The sequence below is a fragment of the Streptopelia decaocto genome (genome assembly GCF_964273445.1).
Source record: "Streptopelia decaocto genome assembly, chromosome: 5".
Taxonomy (NCBI): Eukaryota; Metazoa; Chordata; class Aves; order Columbiformes; family Columbidae; genus Streptopelia; species Streptopelia decaocto.
In genome coordinates, this window is record NC_138659.1 from 54,936,898 (window position 1) to 54,950,397 (window position 13,500).

General features: G+C 43.3%; 1 protein-coding gene across 3 annotated transcripts in view; it reads left to right on the top strand.

The window, feature by feature from the left end:
• The window catches only part of ALOX5 (arachidonate 5-lipoxygenase), a 39,071-nt gene extending 27,737 nt beyond the window's left edge, over window positions 1-11,334 (top strand). For 2 of the 3 annotated variants that reach the window (XM_082052431.1, XM_082052429.1), the window contains exons 10-14: window positions 579-757; window positions 3,937-4,058; window positions 6,301-6,401; window positions 9,070-9,240; window positions 10,485-11,334. In XM_082052431.1, coding sequence (XP_081908557.1) covers window positions 579-757; window positions 3,937-4,058; window positions 6,301-6,401; window positions 9,070-9,240; window positions 10,485-10,664 — 753 coding nt within the window. In that variant the 3' untranslated portion in view covers window positions 10,665-11,334. The other variant, XM_082052430.1, reaches the window with a different exon arrangement.
• Window positions 11,335-13,500: the final 2,166 nt, after the last annotated feature.

Consider the following 13,500-nt stretch of genomic DNA (forward strand, 5'->3'; position numbering starts at 1 on the left):
AGTTTTGCAGTGCTGCTTGTTGTGGACACACTGTGTGTTCCAAACACAAGGTATACTGAAACCTGGCCAGTCCTCACCAGTAGCCACCTAGCGGGACTGAGCTCCTGGCTTAAATTCCAGTGTGGCTAACAGTAGCCTGCATCCTTAAGTACTTTCTCCTAAACCACTCTGTAGCAGGAGTGGGTGATTTAGCCAAAGCCCTGTTCTAACACAGTTCAGACTGCCTTGTTCACACACACGGTTCGGAGCACAGGGCTGGCAGAGTGTGCTTTGGGTTTGATACTTCGATGTTGGTGTACTTTATTACTGTATTCCATTATAAGCAGCTGCTGTACCTATGGAGAAAATGTGGATATGACCAGCAATGCATGGGAAAGGTGTGAAATCTATGAAGTCAAAAGGCACAGTTCCAGTAGACCTCTGCAGTTCAGTACTTGTTTGTGTGGAGATGTGGTTTTCCCCTTAAAAACCAGCTTCACCAGCACTTTGAATACAGTCTCCTGTGAATTTGAAAAGCCAGTCTCAGCACAAAAATGAATGTAAGCTCCTACTGTTCTGTCTTGCCATTCTTCCTGCAGGCGAATGCTACAGGTGGAGGAGGACATGTACAAATGGTGCAGAAAGCAATGAAGGATCTGACTTACAGCTCCCTCTGCTTCCCTGAGGAGATCAAAGCTAGAGGGATGGACAGCAAAGAGGATATCCCCTACTACTATTATCGTGATGATGGCATTAAAGTCTGGGAGGCTATAAAGAAGTAAGAGACTCTAGTTCTGTAAATGGGTAATAAAGTCACTGTCGCAGAGACAGCTTCATTTTCTCTTTGCTCTGTTTACTCTTCATGACAGCGTTGTGACCATCTTCTGGACTGTTTAGTCATGTGGAGCCTTTTCCATCCAGCATATCTCATCTGAGGAAAAATGTATAGTCAAGCAAGCACTCACCCTTGAATGACTGTTAATTGCTGCTCTTCTCAGCCTTGTTTTCTTGCAGTCTGTATTTCAGAGGCCCCTTTATGTACTCTTCTATGGGATTTCACAGAGTTTGGTGAATTGGAATTTAGATCTGCAAAGGGAATTCCATTACTTCTTTTTTAGCTATGCACCAACCAAGAAAGAACCCAGCTCTCTGGGCCAGCCACGTGAACTCATCAAGGTTCTTGTGGAGTGGAAATACAAGCTTGGCTTGCATGAGAGAGTTGTGTTAAGAAGCCAAATGGATTAGGCATTAACTGATTTGAGCAAAACCTTTTTAAAAATGCTTTACAATTGCAAGGCCCAAGTTTTGTCAGGAGGGGCAGCAGTTCTGAATCAGGAGAGGTATTGCAAGGCTGCTCTTCCAGGCAAACATGTCTTCTTTTCAGATATGGAGCACTGCCTCAGAATGAAATTATTCATATGTTTTTTTATTCTACAGTGGCATTTCATTTAACAAAAACATATTTTTGTACAGAATAAGTTGCTTGCTAAATATGCAGCTGGTTTGGGTCACTTGATTCTGAAAACTATGCTTGTTAAAAATCAGATCTTTTATGTACACAAAGTAGGGGCTTTATAATGCAAGCATAGTATTTAAAGTGTTGGGTACATCTTTATCTCCTGTGTTTTCTCTGTGTTTTGGTTATCTTGCAATATTTCCTGCAATTGTTAGTGCCCATTTGAGAGAAAAGGAAGTTATAATTTTTCTGTGGTTGGTTTTGGTTTTTCGTTTTGTTTTGGGAGGTTTTTTTGTCCCTTTTCTCTTTCCTGTGTTTTATTTGCTGATTGAGGTATGCCTTTTCAAATACCAGTTAATACTTAGTCAACTCAATTTAGTTTGACTATTTTTGGTTGTTAACCTATCTGGAGGAAAATATTGCACAATGTTACACTGCCTCCAACTTGGCTGAGAGATTCTTCATAAGTGAATAATTTGGTTTATAAATGGGGTGGGGAGGTACACTTTTGAATGTGTGATATCCTGACCCATGAACCTGTGATCATGTGTGTGTCTAGTACACATGAATTTCCCTCACTCTGCAGGGGTGTCAGTCTCCACTGGGCCCCTCAGTTCCAGAAGGACAAGGAACTGCTGGAGAGAGTCCAGCGCAGGGCAACAAAGATGATTAAGGGAGTGGAGCATCTCCCTTATGAAGAAAGGCTGAGGGAGCTGGGTCTGTTTAGTTTGGAGAAGAGGAGGCTAAGGGGGGACCTTATTAATGTCTATAAGTATATAAAAGGTGACTGCCATGAGGATGCAGCCAGGCTCTTCTCGGCGGCAAACAATGATAGGACAAGGGGTAATAGGATCAAGCTGGAACACAAGAGGTTTCACTTAAATTTGAGAAGAAACTTCTTCTCAGTGAGGGTGACGGAGCACTGGAACAGGCTGCCCAGGGAGGTTGTGGAGTCTTCTTCCCTGGAGACATTGAAAACCCGCCTGGACATGTTCCTGTGTGACCTCACCTAGGCGTTCCTCCTCTGGCAGGGGGATTGGACTAGATGATCTTTTGGGGTCCCTTCCAATCCCAAACATACTGTGATACTGTCATTGCTTCACATGTGGCAGATGGTCTAGTCTTAAGAAAGCTGATAGGGTTGTCCCTGTAGAAAAAATGAAGCTTACATGTCAAAATTTTAAGCCCCTTCTCTAATACTCAGTTTCTTACTTCTGATCTAACTGCTGATAGATATTCCAATCCAAAAGGCCTCATCCGCAATTCATATACTAATTTATATTTGCACAGCAGGGGTTCTAAAATACTGCCATTGTGTAAAAGAAGGATTACCTTCTGTATGCATTTGGTACAGGTGCAAGGTGGTGCAGGCAGAGCTCATGCAGGGTAGCTTTATCTCTGCATGTTGCAGGATTTCTCTTTTCCTTCGGCTTCCTCTGGAAGCCAAAATTACTTAAACTCTTAGTGTTTACGCAGTTGTTTGTCTGCCTAAATAACAACTCATTTGGCTAATAGAAACAACATTGACAGATTTGTAAATGTCTCCAAGTTGCAATCAGTTTGTAGCTTATTAGAGGAGAAATCTGTATTGGTTAACAATTCTTAATCCTATAAGTCAGCTTCGGCAGTCAAATGTTTCACCCTATGGGTTGTTGTCAAAATATTTAGAAAGAGATTAGAGGCACCTGCAGAGCTAACAGAATATCAGAGCATAACTCAGTTAAGCAGTCATTCAGTCATGAAATGTAAATAATCAGGAAATCAGGCTTTCCTATCTTGACTGCTTTCAGAACTATATTTCTGTTATCTTGTGTTTCAAGAGCCTTTCTTTCTTAGGTGAGTTAGCCAGGGAAACTTTTATAGAAAGAAGGATTTTGAGAAGAGGAACTGGAAGATAACATGTCTACTGTATGCAGTGGGTGTTGGAAAAAGCTCTAGACCTCTTATCCCCAAGAGAAGTGTCCTGGCTCACCCACACTTTGTAGTGTGCCAGTTGGGTTTTGTGAAAAAGATGAGTGGTAGGAGGGGGTCAACTATTTGAACGGTATTCAGGAGCAGCTTTGGAGTATCCCACATAAAGGGGATGGTGGTATCACAGTTTGGAAACCCCTGTTCCCTGTGTGAGATCCATGTGGATATGCCAGAGCAGTCTGTATTAAGTGAAAAAAGGATGTAGGTGTGATGACAGAGGTTTGGGCAGCAGCAAAGCCTCAAATAAGAGAATAAAGTTCACAGGATTGCTCAGGGAATGCAGTGTGGTCCAGCATCTTTTTGTTGGGGGAGGAAGTGATGCTGCAGTCATAAATGGATCAAAGCTGTTCCTGTGCATCCCCACTTCTTGTGGGAAGGAGGTAGGAGGGCGTTGAGATATGCTTTTGCCCTTCTCTCTTTCTCCATGCAGCATCTGCCTCCTCTGCAAGGTCAGTAAAAGGACTTCAGGGAATGGCAGGTTTGCTTTCTCCTTTTCATTTTGGCTTGTTCATTTGTTCCTGTGTCTGAAGTTTTGCAGAGGATGTGATTCATATCTACTATGAGAGTGACGAGGTGGTGTGTGAAGATGTGGAGCTCCAGGCCTTTGTCAAAGACATTTACGTCTATGGGATGAGAGGTGTGAAGGCCTCAGGTAAGGTATTATGGCCCAGCCAGGTGTGTAGCTTGTTTAGTCCCTGCTGATAGCAATGCTGCATGCACAGCATGCCTTGAACTGCTGGAGACTCTCTCCCTTCCTGGCCCAAAGGTGCTTGGTTTTGTGTGTGAAACCCTGGATCAGGCTCCCCCTCCCTCAGCAGACAGCTGCTTCCTTTGCCACACATTCTCACTATGAGCTTGGGCAACTTGTGTAATGTCTCTGTGCACTGGGGATTGGTCCTTTGATCTTGTCTGCTCATGCACTGGGGGGAAGAGGGGCTGTCTGTATGTGCTGTTGAAACCACCAGGCAAACTGATAGAATGATAAGGAGCAGTGAGACCCCCTTCAATCCTCTCCTCCAAACCTTGCACCAAGTAAGAACATTCCCAGGAGTATCTTGCTCTACTTCGCATTTTTTCAGTATCTGTCTTTCTGCTGTCTTCAAGAGAAGATACCCGTAGTTCTTTCTAAGAAATATTTTCCTTTGCTCTGTCTTCTCTCACTGTCTCTCACTTCCTGAAAACCATTAAATAGCTGTGTGAGTTCTTGTCCATAACATGGCTTTATTATTCCACCTGAGTTAACACTCTCCTGCCTTTCCCTAAACAGGTTTCTTTCCTTCCACTCACATTTTTTCCAAGCAGGTTTTCAGGATTTTATACAGGTGGGTGGGTGGGGTTTCTTCATACTGTCCTGACTGATTTACATCTGGAAATACCTGTTGGCCAGTGATCTGGGGCAGATGGCTTTTACACTGCATGCACACGTTTGTGTGTGAGACCTCCAGGCAAAACTGTGATGTTTGCACTCATTACCAGTATACAGTGGTGTATAACACCATCCTGGGCTCTGCCTGCCTGGGTAAGCAAAGGACTCTGGGCCAACTAGTTGCTGTCATTTTTGTTTGTTTAGTTGTCTCTCAGGAAAAGCTTAGAAATGGCCTGCTAGTAGGAACTTCAGGCTTGATCTAAGCATCTTGATATGACACAAGTACGGAGCCTTTCCAGGGCTAGAACTGGGGTGGGACGCTACAAGCACCACCAATGGCAGGACTGCCACTAGAGGTGGGGAACCTGCCAGGCCTGCAGTATCCCTGTCTACCTTGCTGCCTCTCCAAGGGCTGGGACAGAGAGCAGGGGGACTTGGCTGGGTCTGTAAAGAATGGAAGGAGGATAAATGAGGGAGGTTGTTGCACCTGGGATTTCCTTTCCAGTCTCTGTTCCTACCCTGTGAGGGCTGCTCTGACTGGGAGCATGCCAAGCCCCTTTAAAGATAAGCACAGTGTGCTTAGAATAGCAGGACACAGGAAGGGATGGTGCATCCTTTTCTCTTTGGGCTTGGTGGCTGGCCAGAGCTACCACATGCCTCTTCCCCCTCTCAGGCTGATTTCACATCTGCATCATGTTGCTGGTGGAGATGTGAAGCAGCTGGCACAGGCAGCTGAGGAAGTGGCAGCTTGCCCCAAGGTGCTGACAGGTCCCTACGTATCCTGGGACCTGTGGTCACATTGGGATGGGACAGGGAGTACAGCACTGGACTGTGATGTTGGGGGTGCTTTGGCTGCCAAATATTTCCCTAGTCCCTGACTATTCCCTTCTTTCTTTATATAGCTCTGTTTGATCATTCCGTTTCAAAGACAGCTTGATGCAACTATTTCTGTTCCTCATTCCGCTGCTTCTCTTTCTAAAGTTCTCATTTCCTCACTTCCTGTTTCAGCAAATGAGCTCTCCCTGCTTTCTTTCTCGCAGTGACTTGATTGCTGAGCCTTGGACCTTTGTAAGCATACGCACATGGTCATTTGCTCCCTCGCATGAACCTTCCCTGCTTACACTGCAGACTGAAGAAAAGGAGAATATCTGGTGCCCCTGCCCTGTGGACTCTCTTGAGTTCCTTGCTGCAGGGTAGGTAGTGTGAGAGGACAGGGATACAGTATTTTTTAAAGATTTAATGATACTTTGCCCTTAAGGAATGCCACGTACTTTGCAAACAGTGGTGATGCCTCACAAGCCTGTTTGAGGTAAGGCAGGATCACTGTTTTTACGGCTGGACAGCCAAGACACAGGGAGCTTGAGCAGCTCCTGTTAGACCACACAGTAAGATTCAGAGAGAGAATGCCTTGCTGATAAGTGACTGCTGCACAGTCCTCTAACTCATGCCTTTTGAGGAGCTGATTACTAGTGGGTAACTGGGTTACTTCATAGCTGGGTTACTTAAGTTTTTCTTCTCCCTTGTTTAGGATTTCCCAAAATTATCAGGACACGAGAGAAGCTAGCAGAATATCTCACGGTGATAATATTCACCACATCAGCCCAGCATGCAGCTGTGAATTTTGGTCAGGTAGGAATTTCTGAGAAGGATGTTCTTTTTTTCTGGTCTGGGAGTTGCATCTACCATGACGAGATATGAGAAATATTTTTTTAGCAGATGTACAGACATTATATTACTCTTTCTGGTCAAAATAACTGCAAAGCCATCTGCAAATGCCCATGAAGCCTGCGGAAACTGAAATATTTTGGAAACCGAGAAAGGCATTTTGAGTTTTAACTATGTACCCACGCTCAAATTTAGGGGTTCTAACTTGTATATTTTAGCTTTAATGATTTTATTATAGATAACTTTTTAAAAAACTATTTAATAGGTTGCTAAGATCCCTTTCAGAAATGCTGAATGGTTCAGGTACACAGTCTAGCTACCGTGTTTTGCAGACATCACTTCAATTGCCTGGATATGATGTATGCTGGCAGTCTGTGGCACATTCTGCAATGAAATGCAATGAGTTATGCTAAGTGGCTTTACTTTGCATTTGCTGTGAGTGCGTGCACGGGTGACTACCATGGCTTTCTGTTGTAAGCTGCTCTAATTTGGCAGTGTGCCTGTCCCAAAGCAGCATACATTTTCAGATGCGTCTTAAGAAACACGTGCAGTGCAGCTCAGTGCTATGACTGCAGTTCATGTAGCTGTGTACGCCATCTGCCTTTGAGCTGGTGCAGCTGGCTATTTCTAACAGCTCAGTCCCAGAACAGGCATCTAGCTGGACTAATGGTGTATTTACCAAGGGTCCTGAGTTAACTAGTTGAAAGCTACCATGCACGTCTGCACGACCTCCAGTTTTCCTTTCTGCAGCAGGAGAGACAACCCTCTACAAGGTAATGTCTCACTGAAGTGAGGGAGTCCAGACCTTCAGTGATATCTAGATACTTAATTCCTACTGATACGCATAGAAATTTGAAGCAGTATATCTGTAAGGATCTAGGCTTTGGTCATATATAGTGAAGTTTTCAAAAGCACCAATGTGAATAATATTCCCACTGCATGGAAAGGGCACTTCCGTGCATTTCTTGAGTTTGTGAGCCAACTGCAACTGTGAGCTTCCTTTCTGATGCTTGATGTCTCACATACTGATAGCCTGTGTTATCTCTGCCTGCCTTTACTGACATATATTTACTCTGAGACTATAGTAGCAGTCTGCATTTCAAATGCTGTTTCTTCCAACATCAAGGCATTTTGGAAAGCAGACTTCACAGCCAGAAGCAAATCTCTTTGTCAGGCTGTATTGCACAGAGCTGCTTCACTGAATGGATGGTTGGTCACTGGAACAGGCTCCCCAGGGAAGTGGTCACAGTGCCAAGCCTGTCAAAATTCAAGGAGTGTCTGGATGGTGCTCTCAGTCATATGGTTTAGTTTTAGATAGACCTGCAAGGTGCAGGGAGTTGGACTCGATGATCCTTATGGGTATCTTCCAACTTGAGATATTCTGTGATTCTATGAGCTTTTTTTTTTGGCACATGTTCTGGCTTTGGGCATGGATAATCTCACAGATAAGCAGAGACATCATTTTCCCTGTGGGGAAATATTATTCCCAAACACATCCCACATCACTCTCCATATTGGCTCTTCTGTCTATTCCTGCAGCTCAGAAGCCCTGGAACAGGTCTGGAGCCAGGTGTCAAATGAACCCTCACTATTCCTGTGCCACATCCATGACCAGGGACCTCTGTGACTATTCACTTCTAACCTGTCACTACAAGTGAAAGAGACATCTCCCAGCCTTCCTCTCAGGAAATCCTGTCAATTCAAGTGCCACTAAGATACCATCTCTTAATATTGCCCAGGCTATTAGGACTTATCAGAGAGCTTTCAGAGAATGAAAAGGGGAATTTGGCATGCAGAAGATATTCAGCCCATCAGCAAAAGGGTCTTCAGCTATGGGAAAAAATGGCAGAGAGAGCAGGCTGAAAGTAGGAGGAGATGGCTGTGCATTCAAGAGAGTAGACTGAGCATGATGTAAGCATGGCACACAGCTGACATGGGACTTTCCCTAAGGCAGGGCAGGGGATATGTATGAATGTAATGAAAAAGTGCTTGGGAAAGAAAGAGTTATGGTAAATGCAAACTCTCAGAGGGTGGCAAAAATTGGGGTCATATCTTAGGCAAAATGGGACATCGTAATCCCACAATACTGAAGCAGGCCAGAAGTGATTCTGAGTTCCCAGTCTGGTGCTCACCATGGCCACATCCACGAAGCACAAGGGTCCTTTGCCTCTCTTACTGCCTTACCCCACAGTACTGTGGGGGTGTTCTTAGAGCAAACTCTGCAGAAAAGAACAAGTGGAGAAAAGCATATTTTTATCGAGTATAGCTTCTAATAAGAAGCTGTCTCCAATTATCGAAGAGATCTTTATTTAGTTAAATAGCCAAGTCCTTAGCCTAGCTGGTGAATCTGGGCTGTGTAGGCATATACCTGTGGTTAGCAGAATAACTACTCCCATTTAGACAACCCAGCTCTCTCTCCTGTGAGATTCTGAGAAAGATAGTAGAGACTTCCTTGTCTCATTCGGTCCTTCTCTATAGCATCTCTCTGTCCTTTGGTTAGTAGCTTCTGTTTCTGATAGGCTCATATTACAGAAGCAGACTCCCTGGTGTCAAGATTCCTGATTTTCTTTGCAGTCTTCCTAAATACAGTCCCCTGTAGCTTTTCAGTGTGTTCTCTTGATTTGTTGTGCAGTATGACTGGTGTTCCTGGATTCCCAACGCCCCACCAACAATGCGCTGCCCTCCTCCAACAGAAAAGGGGACAGTCACCATCGAGCAAATTGTGGAGAGTCTGCCAGACAGGGGACGTTCTTGTTGGCATCTTGGAGCTGTCTGGGCCTTAAGCCAATTCCAGGACACTGAAGTAAGTTGACCTTCTCTAGGTGGTGGAGATGTAAGTGAGACCATGGAGGGTCATGGCAAGACCACACAGACTCATGAGATTGTAGTACTGCTCTGTGCTTGACTGGACCTTTCTGTAAAAGTGTATCAATGGTGTGGGTTTTCCCTTGCTCTGCCAGATGTAAACCAGCTTTGAGTGAGAAGTTTTATTTTTAATCTGAGGCTGTGTTTCAGACAAAATGAAAGTTTTTAAACTGAAGCATGGCATTGCTGAGTAAGGATGCTGGTGTGGGAGGAAGAGGGCTGCAGAGGCACAAGGGATACCCCAGTTCCACCAGTGCTGATGGAGAAGTTACAGCACCATGTGTCACCCTGTCCTGTCCCTTTGGAAAATATGCCCCAGTGCCACCTGCACTACGGCTGTGGCTTGTGCCTGGCTGGTATGGAATGCAAACAAAACAAGCCTACAGGAGGCTTTGCAAACATGGTCTATAGCTGTTTTCCTCATGTAAAATGAGGTTGTAGGTCGTTGGTTTTCTCACCCAAGAGCTGAATCTGGAAGATGTGTTTTGAAATCCTTAAATGGAAGATGATGAACAGAGGGTACTTCAAATGAAGTCTCTCTTTAAGAAGAAAGCAGATTTCAGCTGAGCAACTAATAGTGTGGGTAGTATAATGGGAAATAGTTACCTAAAGCAGGTAATTTGCCAGTATGCATATTGGCAATGCAGTATTCAGGGCACCCTTATAGAGTCCAAGCAGACTAAACAAACTGTCAGGTTGAACTTTGAAGGACAGTTTTAAGTTAGCAGAAACTTCCACTGTCACTGAAAGAAGCAGTTGTTTTCCTTTTTCACCCCTGGTTGTTCATTCCCATCCCATGATGTCCTTGTCTTTAGCAGCATAAATGTGTGAGTGGCTACACAGAGGTCTGGCTTGGGAAGCTGATCTGACTGATCACTAACCTGAATAATACTGCTTGGTTTTCAGTGAATCAGCTCCTTGCAAGTGGAAGAGGTGCCACACAGACATCTGAACCAGCACTACAGAAAGGCGCAGGGATGAAAAGAAGCAGCTAGTGGTGGAGGGAGGGCGGAACAGTGTATTTCGTTGGCAGTGCCAGTGTAGTCTATCTCAAATATTTATGGTACTACTTTAATAGTAGCCTTTGTGAAGCTCTGCATGTTGTTCTGCTGGATGGCATAATGCTGAAATAGAATAGCCATTGCTTTCTCAATTCATGATTTCTTGGTGTTTTTCAATTAGCTCTTTCTGGGCATGTACCCAGATGAACACTTCGTGGAGAAGCCAGTGAAAGAGGCTATGACAAAATTTCGCAAGAATCTGGATGAGATCGTCAGCGCCATCACCGAGCGCAACAAGAACAAAAAACTTCCTTACTACTACCTTTCACCAGATCGCATTCCTAACAGTGTTGCTGTTTGAAGCAGATACCCAGGAGAGTTTAGAGGCATGTAAAGCTCATGATGCTTTCCTGTAACATATGCTTCTTTTCAATGAACTTTCAGAAATGGATAAAATAAACCCACCCTCTCCATCAGACCTGACCCATAGTCTATTTGATTGTGACTGATCTGGTGGACAATGTCTAGTTTACAACCGTCTAGGCCAACTTTGTTACGAGTTTGTTTTTCTAAGATTTTTTTGATTCAATCTTAGAATCAATATCCATGTTTCTGTTAGCTTTCCCTCTCCTGGTCAAAACAATATAACCACAGATACACTTATCTTATTCAATGAAAATGGTATCATGAGCAATATGCAAGTCACGTGTTTAAAATCTTTCCTGTTTTTAATAAGTGACACTGATCCTGTTTTTAATAGATGACACTGGTGACATAAAAATATAACATTTCACGTTTATACATTGTTTTTTATCTGATTAAAACAAATGTTAAATATTTTCACTGCAACTGTGAATGTCTTAATCAGGATGAAGGTAGAAGCAGGATATTTTCTTAATATAGCTGATGGGTTTTTAATACTTTCTTACCAAGTTCATGTGAAATGAGATAGACTGATTCATAGGAGATGAAAATTTTTTACCTACATAAACCTGTATATTTTCTAAATAAAACTAGCAAGGTTTGTTTTATCCTCTGTCAGCAGAGTTTCATGTAATTCACATATGTACGGACAAATGGTTTGCTTAGCACAATGACAATGAGTACAGACCTAGCAGTCCTTGTCCCTGATTTCTGTTTCATTGCTGAGGCTGCTGGTTTTTTTGTGTACAGTTTCTTCTGTTTTGTGGGAGATGAAGAGGCTACTTGTATAATGATAAAAATTGTGGAGAACTGACAGCTTCTAAGGGGAATCTTCAGATCTGGCCAATTAAGCATAACTGGCATGTTCCACCTTAGTTAGAAACAACTGAGTTTTGTCTGTTTTGTTTAGAGGTGATTAGGTTCCAGTACTTGGGCTTTGGTTGAAGTTGAGAGTCATTGAGATAACGAAAAGCAAAAATGAGGTTTGGGAAATCTAAGAGTAATAGCTTTGTTAATAACAATTTTGGTTCATTTTTCCCGGGATTTGTTCGCTGTGCTAGTTTTGCCAGCTTGCGGTCTGTTTTGACAACAGATAAGAAAGCTTCTTGTGCTAATAAAACAAAACTGAACAAGAACATATAGCTTTTATTTCTTAACTCAATATCTAATGCTGTTCGTTTCAAAAACTTTGTAGGAATAAGTACAATGTGTTGTGTAGAGAAATGAATCACCTGCACTTTGAGAAATATAGTTATTTCTATAATTCATGTGTGATTTGGAAAAGTGTGCTACTAAAATATATGTCCTTTTTGTTTCATATAAAACACAAGCATGGAAACACAACACATTTTAGACCCTTTACAGCGGACTGATTCCCTTTCTCTCCCTCCAGCTAAAGAGTTTCAGTGAAAATGTGGCAGGTAAGACCACTTCCTGCTGTTGAGGAAGTACATTTGAGACTTGTGCACCTTCCTTTTACTGCAACCCATGAGAAGTGATGACTGTAGAACCCAAGTCATGCAATTTTGTAGCGAGACTGGAACAGGACCAGGGGATTGGGAACATAACATGCGAACTGCAAAAAAAAAAAAAAGCTCCGTTGCATGTAGGTCAGAACACGGAACAGAACCCAGATTTCTTTCTAAGTACCAAGTTTTAATTGGCAACTGGTCTTTCTTGCCACACTAGTAGTTACATGGTATATAGGAAGTAATTGCACACACTGATATAGTGGCACAAAGTGCCTAGTTTGCTTTTTTGTACTATAAACAGGAATATATATATATATTGCAAAATCAGACCTGGCTGGTGAGTTTAGAGGTTAACTGAGTCATGGAAGTTTTGTGTCCAGAAGACATGGCTATGATTGCTTAGACGGATCTCAGCATAACACAGGTCTTTGGACTTCACTGAGGCGTTTGCCTCCTCAAGTTCAATACAAGGGTGCTTCATTTTGGAAACTATTTTCTGTGAAAACATGCACTCACGATTTACTGAAATGCACAGTTCACACTGGTGCTTAAGTCACTTGTCTCTCTGGTGAACCACTCTTGCTGTGAAAGATATGTGCTGTGTTTCTAGTTCTGTTTCAGTTTTTGCTTCTTGCAACGGACAGTTTCTTGCAGTACCTTTGTGTGACTGAAGAACCTCTGACCAGTTCTCTACTACATCCTTCCCCTTTCTTCTGGTAAACTAAGTTAACTTCCTGGACCTTTTTGCTCTAAGACTTTCTTGAAATCTCTTATCTGCTCCCACTGCATCTTTATTAACCCTGTGTGGTCAGCATGTGGGCAGTTGACACTGACAGTGATTCAATGGCTATTTCAGCCATTATTTCATAGGCTGCATTTCCTCCTGCCTGTAACCACATCTGCAGTTTGTCCATAGATTAAGGTCTCTGACATGTAAAAACAAAGCAAAAGGTCGTTTGCTTGCAACCAGCAGCTCAAGAGATCCAGATCGGATGCAGATCTCAGTGGCCCAGCCTTACTAATTCCAGTTACTGGAGGACAGTGGTGTGTATTCTTGTTGTTTATTGGCAGCCTCTTTGTTGCACCAGCTTTGACATTCAAATTCAGCTGTGTTGCCTGCCCAAGCTTATGATCTCTGCTAAACAGACAGGTGGTAGGAACAAAGTTTGAGCATTGCAGCTGACACAAGCAGTGAGTGGCCTTGGCAGAGGGCCTGGGGAAGAGGGTGGATGCATCAAAGAAGCCTTGTCTCCAGCATCCTGGCAGGGGCAGAGACACACACACACACAGGTGCTGCCATCA